This window comes from Bombus affinis, chromosome 18 (genome assembly GCF_024516045.1).
Source record: "Bombus affinis isolate iyBomAffi1 chromosome 18, iyBomAffi1.2, whole genome shotgun sequence".
NCBI lineage: Eukaryota > Metazoa > Arthropoda > Insecta > Hymenoptera > Apidae > Bombus > Bombus affinis.
This window is the reverse complement of record NC_066361.1, coordinates 5,366,237-5,386,843: the sequence shown is the minus strand read 5'-3', so window position 1 is coordinate 5,386,843 and position 20,607 is coordinate 5,366,237. Positions and strand designations below refer to the sequence as shown.

Genomic DNA, 20,607 nt, shown 5'->3' with positions numbered 1-20,607 from the left:
TAATTAAAAATAAACATTGATCAGATTACAGTCATTCAAAGGAACTGCTTCCGCCTTCCTATCGGTGAAAAAACACTAATACAGCAACGAAAGCTTTCTATTTTAAAAGTGTCATACCGAAATTTCGTTCCGACAGTTTTTGAGAATATCTCGGAGATTGGAACGAAATTTTCTTTTCGCGACGGATACGAAATGTATGTACGTATGAAAATATTTTTAACATTTTGACTTTGATGTACGTTGAATGCCGCTTAAGTTTGAATTAGACTTATTTACTCGGAAATGATTCATTCGGGAAGATATTACATACTCTAGCTAGGTTAAGTTTATATATCTCACATTTCGATATTTAAACAAACTTTTACAAATTGTACAATCTGTTTGTTCAATCACATCTATATGCTGGGGTCGTGATGAGCTTGTGAAAGGTGAGAAAGGTTAGTTTCTTTTACCATGATACTCTCAAGTGTCATATTATTAAACATATTCGGGAGTGTTGTACATTTCATGCACAGATGATTTCAAATTTCACTCCTAGTTCATATATCGCAAAACAATAAGCCAAGTTCATCAAATAGTAATCATTTGTATGCATATGTATAACACTTTCTATGCAGGCGGACCAATGCCGAGTAGATAACGTGATCAGTCAGTTATCGTTTACCAAAATGTTCCAGGTTCGAGTCCTAGCGAGTATGCCGTTTTTTCTGGAGAATTATTATATATGGTAATAATTGGCTTTACTCGCGCAGAAACTACTGGGTTCTCATAGGAATATCGAAGTCAAGCTGTGTTTGGAGACAGTTACCCCATAGTGAGGGTAACTGTATACTGATAGCATGAGAAAGATAAAAATAAGATATAAAATATAAAAATTTGAAAAAAGAAAAAAATGTATGAGAGAAAGAAACAGGGCTAAAAATGGAAGAAATGTTTTCCATTGAGCAATATAGAGGCAGTTAACTTCGGCAAACGCCATCTCTAGACAACTAGAGAAAATATAAATCATAAAACATACTTTCTGTGTATCACACGTTGTAAATCAGCGATATTTTATGAAACAAATATTTTCATATATGCTTTTCATATTCATATAAGTGTTAAGTTTTCTTGTTCGTAAAAAATCTCATCAACATTTTAATTTATACAAATTGCCTTTCCATACATTATTTTTAATACAATTTCGTTATACAGGCATCGAGGTATCACTGTTGGTACAATCAGCAAGGAGGCGCTTCAATGTGAAAAGAAGATCGAAGATACAGAATAATGTTACATTAAAAAATGCATTAATTCGCGTACAGACAATAATAATGATATTAAAAAAGGATAAGAATACAGTATAATGAATGCAATATCATGATTTGAAAACAATAGGATACGGCTAATGCTAAGTACACCGTTTGATTGCTAATGAATGTTAACTGTTTTTTATCGGGGCTGTAGGTCAACTATCAAGATCCGCGAAATTCAATTATAACAATACAATTTTTCATATGACGTTTAAATTTGTTTTCGAAGAAATCGACTTCCAAAATTTGTCAAGTATATTTGAAGTTAATGATTGATAGAAAATAGATTATTCTATTTGTGAAAATAAGTAAAAAAAGTAAAAAAAAAAAAAAAGTAAACTTTAAGAATTGATTAAGTACGCGTATACCAAACCAATTCTTAACTAAATATATTCAAACTCTATTTTCTTGAGAACGAGGACACGTAAAATAACCTTGTACTGATTGTTTACTCATAGCAGCTCATATTTAGTCGGCATCTAACCAAATACACATGTACCAAACAAGTATTTCAAGACGGTTTTCTCGAAAACAAGCCTCAAATGAGAAAATGTTATTCTATATTTTCGATTTACATTTTTCTCATGTAGATTTATATTTACTCTACACATAATTTGCACACTTCATGCAAATTGTACATACATACATATTTATATAGACAAACAAAGGAATAGAACCTAAGCAGTTTATTTTATTTCTTTACAGTGATAACCAAAATTGAACATTTTTAACAATACGCACATTGATTCAGGTACACAATATAGTATTGTAACTAATGAAGTGATACATAAAACGCAACATCATATACTATCTTTCAAAGCTTTACAAAGGTTTTTTTTATATTTTTTATATCCTTGAAAATAATAAATTCGTTGTACTCCGTTTTGTATCACTTATATATTCAGTTGCTTACTAACATCTAAGCATTCATCATTACAGGAGCCATTGCAAAACATTGTTATTTTATGTTATTATACCTTTTTACAATTGTGTGATTCATGAAGTGTTTCTTAACACTAAAGAGTCATCTATGTCCTAACGGTCCTTCCACCGAATGTTCTAGAAACGTAGCAACGGTCACGTACGCCTACAGGGTAGTGGGGATATTGGGGGATGACAAACAAAGAAGGAACAGATCCCACCGAAAGTAAAAATATTGTAAGAGCCTCAGTCTCGAACAGTCACGCCTAGAGCTCAGAAGTGTATTATTAGTATATAAACGAGGAAAAAATAGTTTTCTTCTTTCTTTTAAATTTCTTTTTATTTTACGCGATCCATGGTCGACCAGGAGAAGATGAGCGATATGGACAAGGACATGAATCCGATCCTCAACAAAAACAACTATAAGTACTGGAAAAGGATGACGGAAGTTTCTATGGTTTCCCTGGGCTTGTGGGATGCGGTGGATCCAGGATTGACTGCAGTAGAAAGGACAAGATCTGAGTACGTCAAACTGGATAATATGGCACGTGCATACATTTTCCGGCACGTTCGCCCCGAGTATCTCGTAGACATCAAACGCCTGAAAACAGCAAAGGAGTGTTGGAAAGCACTGGAAGAGATCTATGGGAGATCCACATTGATGGACATCGCCTTGTGCGTGCGGGAACTGGGCACTATCGAAAAGACTCCCAGCATGGATATCCTCGTGTATTGTGAAAAAATTCAAGTTGTGTTTGACAAATTGTCTGAAGCCGGTATTAAATTTGAAGATAACGTGGTGGCATCTTTTATTTTGACTGGACTTTCGACAGATCCAGATTATTCGACCTATGTCAGAACAACAAAGATTGATAAGGTTCTGACCTCGAGGGCAGTGAAGGCCGACCTCCTACTCGAAGAGAAAAGAATTAATGCGTTGGCACCTAGAAGGCAATAGAAACCCAGGTCAGTACCAAAACAAAGATGGCGCGAATCCGAAGAGCAGAGACACAAGTGATCAAAGATGTTACAAATGTAGAAAATGGGGCCACATTTCGTATCAGTGTCGAGGGGAGAAAGGAGATAGAGAAGACAGGGCAACCTTTGAAAGTGTTTCGCGATTTAGATTTTGCAGGGTGTTTAGTAAATAGAAAATCTAAAAGTGAGTATGTTTTCACACTTGCTGGTGGTGCAATATCTTGGTTGTCAAAGAAGCAACTTATCATATCTCAATCGACTTGTGAAGCAGAATTCGTAGCAATGCAGGAGGCAGTAAGGGAGACTGTGTAGATATCCTCACTGTTAAGAAAGTTGGGTCAATTGTCATATTGTCCCCGCCCATGCAGAACTTTCTGTGACAATATTAGAGCTATTTCATGATCCAAGGATGAGGTAGTCGCTGAGAGTTCTAAACAAGTTCGTTACTTCTATGTTAAGAATTGTATGTCAAAGGGTATTTTAGATTACGTTTATGTGCCAAGTTCTGAAAATGTTGCAGATATCCTTACCAAAGGCTTAAATAGAATTAAGACTCGGTGTTTTACCAAAACTATGAGGCTTGTAGAAACTATAATCAAAGGGGAGTGTTGAGATAAATGTCAGGTTGGTATGATCACTAGTTCCTACGTGCAGAGTTGGTACGACTACTTACGACTGAGTATCGACTACTTATCTGAGTATCCGGTGTGTTGTAATGGCTGTACAAGGTGGTGAAATACAGAGTATACAAAACTAATCTGTGTCAATCAATTAAATATCGAACCCCAAACCTATTGAATAACAGATAAAACAACATAAACGTTTTGCAGTATATTGGAGTATAATATGTACAGATCAGAAAGTAAGAAACTTTTAACTTAAAACAAGCTTGTTGTTCAAATATTAAAAGAAATGTTGAAAAAGGTGAATTTTCATGTCTCAAAAATATTCGGACACTTATAAATTGATAAAAATATTAAAGTGGCAATTTTATATCAAAGTCTAATAATTTATTCGATACCTCTTTGGTTTAATAACATGTTTTAAGCAGTTTAATATGTTGAAGATTATTTTTTATTAGTAATCGATGCTGTATTTTATTCCTTTGTTAGAGGAATTTATCATTTTTGTTTAGTGTCTATTGTTCTTGTTTACTAATTCTCACATATGGCCGTACATGCGTAAAAAAACTCGTTATCTTAGTTTGGTAACTTAAATTTGTAATGTATTGTATATTTGTAAATATTACATATAATACAATAACACATATAACATATAATGTAATTGTACATTTTTCTTTGATTTATGTTCCAATACAGACAATAAATTAGCATCTTTTCTTTTTTTGTCTATTCACATACAATATTGTAAAAGTATATGACATAAGATATTACAATACGGTCTATAGATGTCAAAAATAAAATAACTGTTGATTTGTAATTGTAAAAATTGTTGATTGTACAATTTGTAATTGTAAAAAAATAAAAAATTTGTTAATTAATTATGTACTGTTGCTTATACATTATAAGATAGACCGAAGATAAATGCATTTATAATTTGTAAGTATAACAGGACATATCACAAATTTAAGTTATCAAACTAAAATAACGTATATATAACCATTCCTATGGAACGAACTAGACCGTAGAGTTAATAAAAAACAACAATAAGTACTAAAATAAAATGGTAAATTCGTGTAATAGAGGAATAAAATACAGCATTAATTACTAAAAAAAATTTTTTAACATAATAAACTGCTTAAAACATGTTATTGAATAAAATATTAAACTTTTATAAAAAAATTGCTATGTTAGTTTTCTAACATTAATTTACGAAGTGTTCGAATATTTTTAACATATCAAATTCATTTTCTTTTCAACATGAAACAATAGTTTGTTTTAAGTCAAAAGTTTTTTACCTATGATATCTATATACTATATGCCAATATATTGCAAAACATTTTTGTTCTTTTATTTGTATCTATTTCTGATAAAGAACCTAAAAATTAATGTTATGCTATCATCCGAATATTTTCAAGACTAACTGTTGTGTGTATAGTATATATGCACATATATATGCCATATGCACATATATAATATATAAGTAGTATGTCATATTTTACAGGTATGCTATATATATATACATACATACATAGTGATAGTATATTCGTTTTGAGAAAAAAAAAATGACGCATTTGAAATATAGATCATATATGTCATGTCATTGTTAAATATAAGTATGGCGCAGGGCGGTGGCATGTGTTGTGTCTTGTCATTATTTCGATCGATAATTATTTTGAGTATTTAAGTCGATCACTTAATATCACCTACTTCTTGTGTTAATGAATTTTGCGTATCTTTTCTCTTATGCAGTACCTTTTAAAGACTGTCTCTATTACGTCCACAGAAAGGAAGGTTGACTAAATAGGATAAGGAGATTGAGGTTATATAAGGTTTTCGTTTTGACAGACGCGAGGCGCGAGCTCCGATACCCGTGGTGGGATGGTAAAGGAGGCGATTAAAAAGTCGAACAGCAGAGAAAGACGTTGTCGTTAGTTAAGTGGACTAGTTCAAGTTCGTAGCTTGCATATTTTATTGGACTTAAGTGTTCTTGTTATTCATTATTTATTTAGTGTTATAAAAAAGTTGCTTGTGTCAGATAACAGATAAAGTGAACGATACGAAATGGATGATAAAAAAACAGGTCAGTGTATAAAAGATAAGGATTTTGTTTCAAATAGTTTTTATTAAATGTAATTTAATGTTACAATTTAATATAACGAACTGTTTTTTTATATAATTGTATATGTAACAAGAGTAACCGGTAACATATTATATGTATATTTGTAGAATTTATATTGATTTTGATATATTTCTTTTATTTAAATAAAATGATATATGATTTCTATAATTCTACTTCTTTGTCATGTATAACTGTGAAGTGTTGATGAGCTTTGTTCAAATTCTTTTTTTCTATGTTTCATTTATTAGAACACATTGTCATGACACCAAAATGTAAGACTGCAAATTCTACAACTCTTGTAATAGAAAGGCAGGCTTTAGAACCGCCAACAGAAAATGGAAATGAAAACAATGTTCATATTGCTGGAGGAGATCACAAAGGAATAGTTATTAATAAACAAGCAGTTGCTGGTACATAAAGTTCTATCATTATTTAGTATATTAAAAACAATGTTAATAGACAATATGTTACCAATATTACAACATTAATAGAATATTACATCATAAAATTTTTATAGTTACAAATGGTGAAATTCATCCAGCACATCTTTGCTTACAATTCAGAGTATTCTTAGTGAGTGCTCAAAGTGGAAAACATACACAAGAATCTAGAACTCTTCAGTTTTGGTTTGTAGATACACTTTCAGAAGCCGAACACCCAAGTGTGGCACAAGAATTCTTCAGAGAATTAGTTACACCTCAAGAATTTCCAAGAGGTAAAATTTATTTAAGTAGTTGATAACGTATAAATTATAATAGTGTCTATAATTTATAATTAAACCAAAAAGTTTTTATATATAGAATATTGATCTATTATAGTATATAGGTATAAGGTAGTTCTAATTTTGTTAAGCATTACATATTGGTAAACAACAATAATCTATTTTTATATTATCATTCTAAAAGAGTATGTAGATTATTTTTTCAGGTCGTGAGAATACTATTATAACTATAAAATGATTAAAAAATAATATAAAATACAAATAAATATTTTTTAATATAAAAACTTTTTTTGTGCACTTATATTACAATAGTACAATTGGGTCATCAGATATTTCTCTCAGTAGTACTATAGTAATATGTAATTATAGTATATTTAATTTCAATAAGCTATATGGTTTTGTTACAGATTATGTTGGATTTATCAAGAAAATAATGAAACTAATGTTGCATAAGTATTCTACAATTAAAAAGATAGAAGTGGAATTAAAACAGCTTGAAGAACCTGTTAATCTTCCAACTAGACCATGTAAGTACAATATTACAATTCTTTTTAATTTTACAATATCTTTTTAATTTTATTTATGTTTTATTTAAATTTTTGTATAGTTTAAGTAATATTTTTTTTGTAAATGATATCATATAAGCTAACAAGTAACAACTAAGTGTTCTAGTTAAAAACATCACTACTTATATACAAATCATACTTCATAACTGTATTAATTGTTTAATTTCAATATTGAAAAATTATTCTCAGACACAAATTTACTGATATACTCATTTAATCATTCATGAAAATTATTTTACTTACACATACTTCTTTTACATTATTAAAATAACTTCGAAGCAAAGAGTAGTACCAAGATTTATTTGATTTGATTCATTGAACTAAGTGATCTTTATTGAAAGATATTGGAGCAGTGTGTCTCAAGTATACATTACAACTGAAACTAAAGGAAATGTATATTTAACATTTGTGCTGTTCATGTTACTTGTATATAAGTACATGTTCATTCTATATGAAATAAATGTGTTATTTTTAATTTCTGTTATTCACAGCTGATACTGGTCATATACTGTTCACAGTTCTTCCATATAAGAAAATTAGTTGGAAATCAGGTTGGAGATTATGAAGAAATTACATATTTTATTACGATTTATGTTTTTTGATATTTTATATGCAGGCTATTATATAAAATACAATAACAATTGAATATTTGCCGGTCAAAAACTAGAAGAAAAGTTTCTCATAGAATTTCTTTATTTATTTAGTTTTATTCTAATTTTATCAAATTTATTGCTATTTACTTTATTAGTGATAATTAGTGATAAACATATATATATTGAGAAAGTAGAGCAAAAGGTTTTAGAAAAAATAAGTAAATATAAAAGCTGTTTATCTGTACATTGACCGGTAAATACATATTTTATTGGTTCATGCAATATAGTAGCTATTATAACAACATTGGCTTAACATGATTTTTTCGCATTAATCCAATATTAAACACTTAATATATATTTTAGTGTTTATTTTACTTAATAATGAAAACAATCATTTGTGATTATTCAATTTGCATCTTCTCCTCTAAAATATGGATTGATTAACTAAAAAGAAAAATTGGATATACACCATTAGAGATATGTACATATCTTATTCATGAAGTATATCACGTTTGTAATATGAATGCATGATTATGAATGCCATAATATTGTTATTTTGTTTAATTCGAAATTTTAACACAATGCAAAACTAATTGTTAAATGATAAAAAATAATACTATACATTTGAAAATAATATAATCAATTGATATGTTTAAAATATTATTATTATTTGTAAAAAAAGTATATTTTTTAAGCATTTCAGAAGATTTATTTACAGTTTAACATATACATATTAGTGATTTTATTATACCATATGCAATACTCCTTATTGTATCTTTGATCTTAATATAATATTAATGTGTCTATAAATAGTATTCATGGTCACTTACTACCATATAAAATTTTTAGACTTCATTTCTATGTTATCAATTCTACAAAAAGTATTGGTAATATGAATTACATTTTTATTCTATGTTTGATGTCACATATGTTTAGCACACACAAGTAGATACACAAAGGCTGTAGTTCATTTTATTTATAAGAAACTGAAAAATTTATCACAAATAATTTACTTTTTAATGAGCATTTATATATATTTTGCAGAATTATGAAATATATTAATGGAATGTGATAATATTTAATTTTTTTGTTTGACAGTATCAACAGATGAAACAGTTATTGGTCAGGTAGTTGAACTGACCTTAGAAAAGGTGTTGGAACTTATTGAATCTGCTTATCCAAATCCAATTACAGTGACTGATATAGCAAAGTATGATCTTTACTATAAGAATTTTATTAATTATTTTTGCATTAAAATGTTAATGTAATTGTAAACAATGTGTGGTAATTATTGCAGAGAACATGGTTGGGACCCTTCTGCTGTCGAAATAAAATTAAAAGAATTACAAGAGAAGGGTGTTGTTAAAGCGATGGAGCATGGAGCTTTTACTAGAGTTGTACATCAAGATACCCAAATTCAAGTAAATTTTATTTTTACTATTTTGCAGTAAATTTATAGTATAGTGTCAATGCACTATTTTATGTATAATTATTTGTGGTAATTAATTATTGGACATTATATATGAAAAATTATTGTATCTCTTTTCTTACCTTTTCCTAGGTCGTAAAACAAATGCCAACAATGGCAAGTGCAAAACAGCCTACTATAGCAATTATTACTGCACAGTATTGTGAAAAGTTGGCAGTTGATTCTATGATTGAAAACAAAGAAACATTTGTTCGTTATACTACTGTTGGTAAGATATATTTCATTTAATAACTCTTAATTATTCACATAGATTTTATGAATTAATCTTCAATTATATGGCAGAAGGAATATAAAATAATATGATATAATAATTTATTTTCAAGATACAGGTTGCTATTTATATTTTAATATTAAATGACTAAATATAAAGAAATGATATTGTCAAATTTTAAGATCAAAGCAGACTTTATTTACGTTTTTTTACGTTATTTAAGGTCTCTTTATCTTCTTTAGAAGTTAACGTAGGTATAAGAAATTTCAAATTTCAAGTATAATTATGGAACTTTTTAGTGTATTAAAGAATTTGTATTAACTAGTTTGCATTACGGTATTATAATTATAGTATCATATATTAGTTGGCGGTAAAGGTACAAAATGTACTGCCTATATATTTGTATATATGACAATGCATGAAACTTTAGGTACGGCAAGCTCACCTGATGCGACAGATGGAGTACCGCGAGTGACATGTCGTTTTGGTAAAGTAATTTGTAATATAGTTCCTCTTTCGTGTCAATGTCCTTTAACGTTATAGCTTGCCAATTGCTTGTATTCAGGAAGTGTCGCAATGGCACTAGGCTGTGAAAAATACATATTATTAGATATTTTTATTAAAATACTACTTCGACGATGCCGCAGAAACAATATACATACCATATTGCTGTGTTGTAATGAAATTCATTCGGATTATCATCTCATGTATTATATCTTCATCTTCAACCATTTACTTTCTCAGCAATATTAGCAAATTAAGTTAAATTTATAGCATACACATATTAAAGCCCAGTGCAGACATGCGACTGTTGCCGTTGCGATCTTGCTGCGATTACATGTCCTTCTTTGCTGTGCCTGTTAAGAACAGTAAAGATAAGCATATGATAGTAGCGCAATCATAACAATGAAAGAGGCACGTCTGCACCAGGACTAAATGGGTATGGTTCAGAACTATCACAGGTTATATCTTTTGTTCATGTGTTTTTTGTTTATGTGTTTTGTTTGTATAAAAGATACTGTTATATTATTTTATTTCCTTCTACTTAAGACTGGTATTAACTTCTTTTAATTATTACTTCCATTTTTAAAACAAATAACTAGTTAACACTTACAAAACTAAATTTTATTTTCCGTTGCTTTTAACACAATTTTTATATATAAATAAATTTATAATATAATGATATTAATATGTGTAATATATATATGTATTTTACTGTGTATTATTATCTAATTAATCCAGTACTAAATACGCAACAATATATTATACATTTTTAATTATTATTATATGTAAGTTTACACATACATTGATTACATGAATATAAATGTTTGGAAAATACTGAATTATTTGTGGGATGTTAGTTCAATTAGTAACTTTTTCTAAAAATAGGAAGGGTGTGTAGGAATTAAATGATAAGTTTTACAACTATATTTTTTATACCAAATACAATTGTGTTATGATAGTTATTTATCACTTCTTTCATTTCAACTAAAAAAAAAAAAGTTATAAAGACAAGTTGATAAGTTTTCGGTGTCATTGCAAGGAGTTTATTTTTGTTTTATTTCTTATTGATATTCTCATACCGGAAACTTTTCAATCTGCTCTTATATTTGATATACTGATAAATATATAAATTACTTATATTTATATCTAGTAATAGGTACTGAACACAATTGCATCTGTATGGAATGAGCCATTTTTAATCAACTTAGTCACAACATACATACACAAATACAATACCAGTTTTTTAATAGTAGCACAGTGCACATGTATCATACACATATTTTAAAATTACTAATGGTAGAGGATTATTTCAATGCAAAATAAGATTATTTTTGTTATAGGTGAGTCAAATGTTTACACATTAGGTAATATTGGTGCACATAGAATTGTATGCACGAAGTTACCAACTGTAGGTCATACAAGAGAGGCAATGACTGCAGCAGGAAATACAACTACCAGATTATTAGGTAGCATTTAAATTGTTCTTGGTTTAGTTATAATTGGTACGCTTGATTATAATCAAATATTTTACTTTTTCTGTAGGTACATTTCAGAAAGTTGATTTCGTTTTCTTAATTGGAATTGGAGGAGGTGTACCACATTATACAGATTATAATAAACATGTACGACTTGGTGATGTGGTTATATCTTATCCTATTCCTCTTAATAAAAAGTATATTTATGTTTATTGTGAAAGTGCAAAGACAAATGAGAGCGGAGATTATCATTTTGAAACCAAAGAATATTGCCCACCAAATTTATGTCTTCAAGAAATTGCTGTTAATCTTAAAGATCAGGTAGGTTGTTACACTCTTACGCCTAATGCAGATGAGCGACTTTTGCCCGCGCGATATGGTTGGATCATATGTCTTTTTTTGTTTTCCTAATTACGAACATTGAATATAGGCATATGATCGCACCGATATCGCGCGGACAAAAGTCGTTTGTCTACATAGACATAAATTTGCAACAAGAATCTAGTATAGTTATTAATGATTCTTTCTAGTCAGAGAATGAGACAAATCCTCCATGGCAAACGTACCTGAAAGAAGGTTCAGATATTTTAACTAACCAGACGGAGCATGATTTTAAACCACCTCCACCAGAGTCTGATAAGTTATACATGGCTATTGGCGAAAGAGATGTTATTGAAGTTGCACATCCTACTGCACCTGCAGATGCGGCGAATAAAAGGTTATTGCTGTTTAATATGTTATTTTTAGTATATAAGATTATTATTTTTCAGCATATAATCATACTTATGACCAAAGTAAATATACATGTATATTTTTTTAAAGTTATACAATCTTATAAAATCTTCAGCAGTGTTTCCTGTTTCAAATATAGTAAATGTTGACAAAGGGCACTTAACTTTAACATATATTGTGAAGGACATTCTCCTGAGTTACCTCTGGAAGGTTTTAGTCACCGCTCGTTATTTCTTAAAAGGTTACTAACAAAAAAGGATTTATAAAAGTAATGTATGGTAATGTATGGTAAGTATTTCTATACTACACGCGTTAATCGCTCGCTCTACTCCTTCGTAAAAATCTAGTCCAACCCAATTTCAATTCTACATATGTGCAAGGAATTTTTAAGAAAAAAGAATTTTGGTCAAAAATAGCGCCTCTTTTGCCTGTGGAATTGATATTGAGTTAGACTAGATTTTTACAAGCGAGCGAGCAACGCACACGATGTTTCTATCAAATGAAGACTGGGATATAAACGCGACTATCGCGTCGGTTACAATCACATACGTATATTTACATATAAGCAGAATGCAATGTACATAGTAGTAGTAATATATTTCTGCCAATAACTTTTTGAGGAATAACGAGTGACGATTAAAACTTTCTGGAGATTTACACTTAAGGTGAGTGTCCTTGATAATATATGTCAAGATGAAGGTCATTAATGTTAGGCCCTCTTTACATTTATCATTATGTTCTTTTATGTCCAGAACAAATGGCTGTCCACGAATTCACTTAGCACCTGTAGCATCTGGTAGACATATTGCACGCGATGATCAGCTTAGACAGAAATTTGCAGCCCGATTTGGAGCCCTTGCCTTTGATACAGAGATGGATGCTGTAGTCGAAAGTATTTTGGGTAATTGTCGTGAAAGTTTTGCTGTTATTCGAGGTATTTCTGATTATAAAGATGGTTCTCGTATAAAAGAATGGCAGCCTTACGCGTCCTTAGCTGCTGCTAGTGTAATGAAATCTATTATTTGTGCTATGGACCCACCTACTAATGTGTAATACACAATTTCTGATGCTCGTTTTATTTCATTCCGGACAGCATTTTATGTGATAGTTGGTAAAATTATCATCATTTCGTGTCTTTTATATGGTATCGTCGATTTTTCAGTGCAAAGTGGACCAACTTCTTTTATTGGCTAAGAGCAATAGTTGTTTCAATTAGCGCACAAACAGCATAATTCAGAATTACTTAAGGAATAGCTTATTCTTCCTTCTTTCTTGTATTTTTTAAGTCGTATTTAATGTGATATGGATCAGTTATTTACTTGATAAGCAGGAGAAAATAAGACCAAATATATAATGGTCATAAAATAAGATGCACCAAGTGCATTTTAATTATTTAAGAGAATTGTAGTTAGTATGAATGATTTTAATCTAGTGACTTTAGAATCAAGGACAATTCAATTTCACGTTTCCAAATCGTTTTCAAAGAATTTCCAAACTGCTAAAAAAATGGAATATGTATTTGATTGATAAAAGTGCTAGCTTACTTTTAAAATTTATTTCAACATGGCTATTTGAAAAATATTTTTCCAATTTTTATATCTGAACATAACTTTTTAATATTATTTAATAATATATTTATAATATCGATGCATCGATTATTGCTACACTTATTCATTTACTAATATATTATAATATCAATTTTATATAATTTGATGGAATATTAATGCATGGTTTTGCAGAATTATTCATATGCTCTTTGTACTTTTCATATCTCTAATATTGTCTATTGTATTTATTTAAGTATAATATCGAGAAATTTATGTAATCAAGAAAAATCAGTTCAATGATTCTAAAATTGGTGCCATCTTTATCCTTTTGAACACAAGATTATCAAAAAATTTGTACACAATAGATTTTTTTGATATGAAAGAATTATACTTTTGAAATAATTACGTAATTTAAATTATAGCAATGAGGCTCTTGATTATCAAATATTAACAGACAGGATCCGAAATAACGTAGGTATGGGAACCACAGAAAGCTTTAAATAAAGTCTCGGTATAGTCAGGAAAATAATTTAGATGTAGAATATGATATCTAAGAGTAAGGGCAGAAAGTACATTTGGCAGTATTTATCTGAACACAATCAAATTATCGTTCAAAAGTAATTGTCCTACAAACTATTATATGTTTGTCAGAGTATATTACCATTTCACACAAGTCTGTCCGCTTTCTCCATGGAGCATATAGTAAATACATCTATACATTCAAATTTGATGAAAGGAAGAAATATAAATAACTAATGCCGCCCAAAACTTTAATCGTACTTCAAAGGAAATTAAGAATTTGATCTTAATAGTTATACTATTAATTATTATTATAAAATATGTTTACTTTCTAATGTGTTATGATTTTGAAACAAACATAGATTTTTGTTTCTTAACAAATTTTAATTTGATTCTTGAGTTATGGCAAAATATTTGCATATACAAGCTGTGTCCTCTAGGATTAACCACTATTTTTCAGACATTTCTAATAATTCGTCAAAGAAATGTTTTGAACAAAAGTTAGTAAGTTTTCGGTTCACTATACATTTAAATATTAAAAATATCCAAAAATTTTTTCCAATAAAAAAGTGAAGGGCACCATATGTTTTGGATTTCACGGAGTTGTAGTTTGCGTCAAAATGAATTCAACGATCTACTATACAATGACTTTGAGATGACTTAGATTCAGAAACTAATAAATTAAACAAATTTTACAAACATACCGTTTTACATTACACGATACAATGTACTATTACCAAATTTCTGATTTTCAGCTCATTTAAAAATCATCTCAAGGTTATAGTATAGTAGGTCGTAGATTCGTCTTGATGTCAATTATAATTCTGTCAAGTCCAAAATATATGGTGCTATTTAAGGAAGTCAGCAATTTTTTGGAAATCTTTAATATCCAAATGTGTAGCGAATTGAAAACTGATTAACTTTTGTTCAAAAAATTTTTTGGTAGATTGTTAAAAATATCTGAAGGATGGTGTTTTTAAAATTAAATTAATTGGTGTGTTTAAAATTAAAATTTTAGATATATCCTGTATAGAATATACGCTATATAAAATATAATAATATTAAAAACATGTACATATTTATATTATAATAACTCATTTCTAAATTATGAAATATTTTGTTTTAGTATATGATCTCTGAGTGCAGAAAGCATTATATTTATTTTTATAATGTTCTTTTTAAAGTTTATTATTATTTTGCTATTACATTGCTGTCACTACTTTGACATTTGTAAATTTACATCTATTTTTTTTTACTCAGGATTCTTAACTTAGACCAATTTTTATTCAATTATATAATACAATTATATAATTAGCACTTTAACATAAATGGTAACATGGAGAAAAGATGTTCGTCAGGATATGTAGAAATGCTGGATAGAACTCATTTTTCTTTTGCAAAGTTTGTTAAAATGTGTCTATTGTTGTTACGGCATATTTAAAATCTGTTACAACTTTATAGTTTATCTTTTTGTACTATATTTAGAGACACAAATAATTTGTCATGTACATATTTTGTATATTTATGAAATAGATCATCTTTACATGTTTCCAAATGATAAGCGATCTGCTACAGATGGTTGTGATTGCATGTTTGTACTTCATTCTCTTAAAATTAGCTTAACTGTTTCCTCTTCTTGATATTGCATATTCATATATTCTGATATATAGCCCTACAAAATCAAATTGTTGATACATATAATAAACCGGTACACATTCTCATAAGTAAACAGTATATAATGTTTAAATGTTTTTATTATCATTTTATATAATTATTATTTAGAAATGAGTATGAATTTTAGAGCCAAAAGGAGTACGTGTGGAATTTCCTTTATATTATATATCTTTTTCATTTTTATGGTGGATAGTTTATGAGATATCAATACATACATAGCCAATATTATTAAATTATATTTATATTTCAGAAGTAACTATTTGTGGATATATATGTATGTATTTCAAGAGATATCATTTTTTTAAATTATTAGATACCGTTAAAGATTTCACGGTCATCGTATGTACAAAATAAGACTTTTATTTTTTTATATATAGTTTGTTTCGTTGCTTCTGTGCAATATATTGTTGCATCTCGCACATATAAATTCTTTTCTTATTTTAAATCGTACTTTTCTGTCTATTTTCTTTGATTCTATCCCTTCTATCACGTTGCCAAAGTAGATTATGTCTATGATAAATAATCCAAAGTCTGATTTTAATAGATTTAGCAAAATTTTATCAATTAACCGAATTATTATGAATTATGCATTTTTCTAACACAGAGTATAAAAGTAATATAAATATCTTAAATTTAATAGATTTGATTTTCAGTTTTGTTCTAATTTCTTTGGTGCGATTAAATGTTTGGGCGGTGATATATGCACCAAATATATTAAAAATTGTACAATTAATTAACATTAATTAAAGTGCCAATGTGTTCAATGTATTTGGGTAGTGCAGAAATAAGATAGGTTTTTCTGGAAGATGAACGAATATCTTTATGTTATTATTCAATTCTATCTCGATGCATTTGATTTATCACTACTGTAATTTATTTGGTATTAGAAGCAATTGTTACAGTAATAATTATGTATAATAATATTCGGGAAGAAATAAGTTTTTTCTTTCGAGAATGTTTTATTCGTTTATCTTCTAGATTAATATTGCTGTCGTCTGCATTAGAGACCAACATTACTGAATTCTACTGCCTATTTGAAATTCCAATATGGATATTCAAATACTTGAAAATTGTTTTAAAAAGAATTCGATAATATCTAAGCTTTGTTAATAACTTTAAATGTAATTTCCTCGCATTTTAACGTCATTATAGATTCTAAAGCACAGGGTAGTATACGAGAACTCTATATTTAAGTGACATTGAAATATTCGATTCGAGCATAAATCTAAAAACCTAGGAAAGTAGTATATATACATTTAAATATACCTACATACGTATCGTTGGTAGCATTAAAACGTTCCAATTCTAACATCATGGTGATAATCTGCAAATTTTACAAGTGACATTGATCGAGTTTTTTCAATGATACTTGACCGCTAATCAAAAGTCATTATTTATTTATTTATTTATTTATTTATTCATTCATCCGTTACACTTGAAACAATTACATTGTTTGGTGCGTTCCACTGAACCGTTAAAATACGTCTAGGGAATTTTACTTTCCTTTCGAAAATGCTATTTTGTATTGTTTTAAATATATGTCGTGTGACGTGCAAACAGAGGAAAAAGATAAAGACGTGTAAAAGATTTCTAACGGTAGAAGGGGCCTCAGGTCAATTTAATCGATGAAAAGTATCACTTGTTGCGTAGAAGCACATTTTTAAGAAAATTCTATGAGATATAGAGAGTATCAGCTATCAAATATATATGTACGTATTATTATAAATATAGTCAAATACGTATAGGTATATATCTTTATTTCAAATATTTAGTATATAATACATGATATAATATATAAATCGTGAATTCTATTACGTGGTGAAACATTCAATTCAATTTACCTGATAATACAGATTCCTATGTAAGGCCTAAAATATTATGTACGAAAGGAACGAAACTTTGTTACATATTGTGTTTCAAGCGACGAGGTTGTCAACCTCGAGCTTCCAAAATATCTATGTATTTACATATATTTACGTTAGTATTACGCGCTTTCAACACTAGTCGCACTATTGTGTTTTCCGTCTATTTATATGTAGGTATGTTTTAAATTGCAAATACTACTGCATACGCATACATATATAGTGTATAACTACGTCCATTTAATTTATATTTAAAAGAAATTTATTAGCATCTATAATGAACATATAATCGCAATGGATTTCAATTTTGTCCGTTCAGGGAAGTGATTTTAAATATTAGCATCTCATTTCGATGTCTAAGCCACAGAAACGGTTTTCTCCATTATTTCACGCCATTGCTTCACAAACTGAACGTTTGTACGATTCCAGTTTAAGAACTGATAAATGTACTTGTGAATGCTTATTTAGTACATAGTGTGCGATGAAGTGAGCTTGAAGACTTCAGAAATGAAAGATCTATGCTTCTAGCTTGTAATCCGAGTAGTCTTCCGGCCAAAACATCATTAATCACGAATGTCTTTAAGAAAGACCTTGGCATTTGAGTTTTGGTGTTATCTGTCTTGAATACGAAAAAATGCCCGATATGGTCAGATGGTAAAATGGGTATTACCAAAATGTTTTCACAATACGTTTCTCTGATATCTTTCTCTAATTTAAGTAAATACATTTATTGTGGGAAAGCTATGCATATATATGTAAGATAAGCCGAATTGTTTTCCAAATTTTCGAATGTTCTTTACCAGATACGAAACTGTTTTGCTTTTTTATTTGTTGTTTTTCTTTTCTTCCCTTGTTCCTGATCCTTTTTGTTAACTGATTTTTCCTTCTGCATTTTCTATTTTTTTTTTTTTATCAAGATTAGTCATTTCTTTAGGGTCTTTTAATTTGTTTCTAACGAATTGATATTGAACTCATTCTCTTATGATTAAGAATTGTTCTCTTGAATCTAATAAACACCTTAACCTAACAAGATTCCATTAGAAGTTATTTAGGTAATTTTAATAAATAATTTTGACAAATACATAATAGAAAATAAAGAGTTCACATTTTTCTCAACGACAATTTTACAATTTGATTTTTCTAGAATAGAATGTTCACCTACATGTACTTCGTATCACGTTCTATATATTTAGCTTATACAGGGTGTCCTGATATTGATAATAAAACCGATACATAAAATAATAAGTGGAAAATATAGAATAATTTTCTTTTTACCTGATGCTTTGTTTTCGGGAAAATTGTTTTTGAAAATTTAACGATTGAATATAAGTAAACAATCAGCAGAAGGGTATTCTACGTATGGAAATAAATGTGAAATGTTGAATAATATTTTTCCTTTAAGACCAAGTTTTCATGAAAATAGATTCTGAACATGTGTAGGTCAAAATTGGCCTGGTGTAGGTGTAATAGATAAATTTCCAAATTACTTGGAAACGAAGCGTTTTCCGAAAAAATATTATCTTACATTTTTAACTTATTTTCATCTGTAGAGTAGCCTGCTATCGATTATTCGTTCCTATCTAGCCTAAAAGTAGACAAGATTAAATATATAGTTGACGTGTGTTCAAGTTCGATTTTTTTGAAAGCAGGCGTCGTATGAAAAATTTTTTTTCTATATTTTCCATCATTTCCTTGTCGAGTGTACCACCAATACTGGGACACCCTGTACACAAATATTAGAATTTATATATTTTTGGTGCCATTAATTTGAAATAAAATTTTGTAATATTGCACTGGCTATAGAGAACAGAATTAGAAAATTTAAAAATAATCGTATTCAAAGTTACGAATTATTCGACGAATATTCTGGTTGTACCCATTGCCAATGGCGTTTTGCTAGAATTGTAATGTCTACAGGGGAAAAGTAAAGATATTGTTGTATCTAAGAGTAAGCTACTTCACCGCGGAAGAGAAACTGTGATACTATCTGGACTTTTCTGCGTGAAGTAAGATAAGACGTGGAAAGAGCCATAGTATAAAATAAATCGGTTCCATAGCATTTGATTTTGTTACGAAATAGATGGTTAAGGAAGTATTGTGAAACTGAGAAACAGAAGAACGAACGTATCGCTGAAGTCTTATTAGAAGAAGTTCAATAGAGATACATAGTAAGCTCTGGAAGCAAAGAACCAAACAGTATCGTATACTTTTGTTTATTATGAGCATTTTTTACCAGAATTAATTTTTTCTTAAAAATGGTGATGACAATTTCTACAATAATATTGTACGTAACAGTGTTACACATGATGTGTTTATCAAGTAAAATTTGATATTTAGTTGCATACAATCTGTACAGTAACAAATCGTCTTTATCGGTTAAGTGATTTGAAGAAATTTCAGCTTTAAATCTTATTCCATGCTTTAACATATCAATATAGTAGAAATATATATTAGGAGTGATAAATAATTGTTTCAAAACAGTAAATATAAATACTTTATAAACACATCGTGTAATTCACATTTTTCTGTAATGCAATGTTGCAAAAACTGCATGTATTGTTATGTAACTCTTATGTAAGTTGTAGACAACTACTTTCAGTTTAGATTAATGAAAACTTTTCGTGGTGTAAAATTCAATTTTATGTAATAAGATCTCTGGTATTTGATGGCCGAAAAATCGTTTCAATAAATAGAGGTCCATTGTTCTTATGTTTATCAACATGTTCATGCCCAATTAAGATTCCTTTATAGTAATTTCCAATTTCGCTATAATTAATCTAA

The 20,607-nt window shown here is 29.0% G+C and overlaps 2 protein-coding genes and 1 long non-coding RNA gene across 7 annotated transcripts in view; all 3 read left to right on the top strand.

Annotated features, from left to right (window-relative positions):
* The first annotated feature begins 2,308 nt into the window (after nucleotides 1–2,308).
* Nucleotides 2,309–20,607, top strand: part of LOC126926479 (uncharacterized) — a 109,884-nt gene continuing 91,585 nt past the window's right edge. The window contains exon 1 of the long non-coding RNA XR_007714647.1: nucleotides 2,309–2,386. This is a non-coding gene — a long non-coding RNA (uncharacterized LOC126926479). The remainder of the gene's footprint in view (nucleotides 2,387–20,607) is intronic.
* Nucleotides 2,315–3,948, top strand: LOC126926437 (uncharacterized). 2 transcript variants are annotated; one of them, XM_050742762.1, is made up of 4 exons: nucleotides 2,315–2,450; nucleotides 2,581–3,375; nucleotides 3,463–3,629; nucleotides 3,727–3,948. In XM_050742762.1, exons 1-2 carry the CDS (start codon nucleotides 2,406–2,408, stop codon nucleotides 3,169–3,171), a joined length of 636 nt encoding a protein of 211 aa, XP_050598719.1. In that variant the 5' UTR covers nucleotides 2,315–2,405; the 3' UTR covers nucleotides 3,172–3,375; nucleotides 3,463–3,629; nucleotides 3,727–3,948. The 2 variants fall into 2 exon arrangements, with proteins under 2 accessions (XP_050598719.1, XP_050598718.1); XM_050742761.1 differs by having other exon boundaries at nucleotides 3,712–3,948.
* On the top strand, nucleotides 5,410–20,531 carry LOC126926419 (uncharacterized). Of its 4 annotated transcripts, XM_050742720.1 has the most exons (14): nucleotides 5,410–5,764; nucleotides 5,850–5,894; nucleotides 6,182–6,343; nucleotides 6,451–6,648; nucleotides 7,062–7,181; nucleotides 7,712–7,771; nucleotides 8,912–9,023; nucleotides 9,111–9,234; nucleotides 9,375–9,510; nucleotides 9,944–10,000; nucleotides 11,358–11,483; nucleotides 11,560–11,813; nucleotides 12,023–12,210; nucleotides 12,977–20,531. In XM_050742720.1, exons 2-14 carry the CDS (start codon nucleotides 5,876–5,878, stop codon nucleotides 13,275–13,277), a joined length of 1,857 nt encoding a protein of 618 aa, XP_050598677.1. In that variant the 5' UTR covers nucleotides 5,410–5,764; nucleotides 5,850–5,875; the 3' UTR covers nucleotides 13,278–20,531. The 4 variants fall into 4 exon arrangements, with proteins under 4 accessions (XP_050598677.1, XP_050598679.1, XP_050598678.1 ...); XM_050742722.1 differs by lacking the exon at nucleotides 7,712–7,771 and having other exon boundaries at nucleotides 5,410–5,894; XM_050742721.1 differs by lacking the exon at nucleotides 9,944–10,000 and having other exon boundaries at nucleotides 5,410–5,894.

What these genes read in the sequence shown, in the direction of transcription:
- LOC126926437 (XM_050742762.1), top strand. Translation starts at nt 2,406, where the DNA reads ATGACAAACAAAGAAGGAACAGATCCCACCGAAAGTAAAAATATT. An exon ending in CCACCGAAAGTAAAAATATT is followed by an intron (nt 2,451 to 2,580) that starts GTAAGAGCCTCA and finishes ATGGTCGACCAG; the next exon opens with GAGAAGATGAGCGATATGGA.
- LOC126926419 (XM_050742720.1), top strand. An exon ending in GAAAATTAGTTGGAAATCAG is followed by an intron (nt 7,772 to 8,911) that starts GTTGGAGATTAT and finishes TTTGTTTGACAG; the next exon opens with TATCAACAGATGAAACAGTT. An exon ending in TACAACTACCAGATTATTAG is followed by an intron (nt 11,484 to 11,559) that starts GTAGCATTTAAA and finishes CTTTTTCTGTAG; the next exon opens with GTACATTTCAGAAAGTTGAT.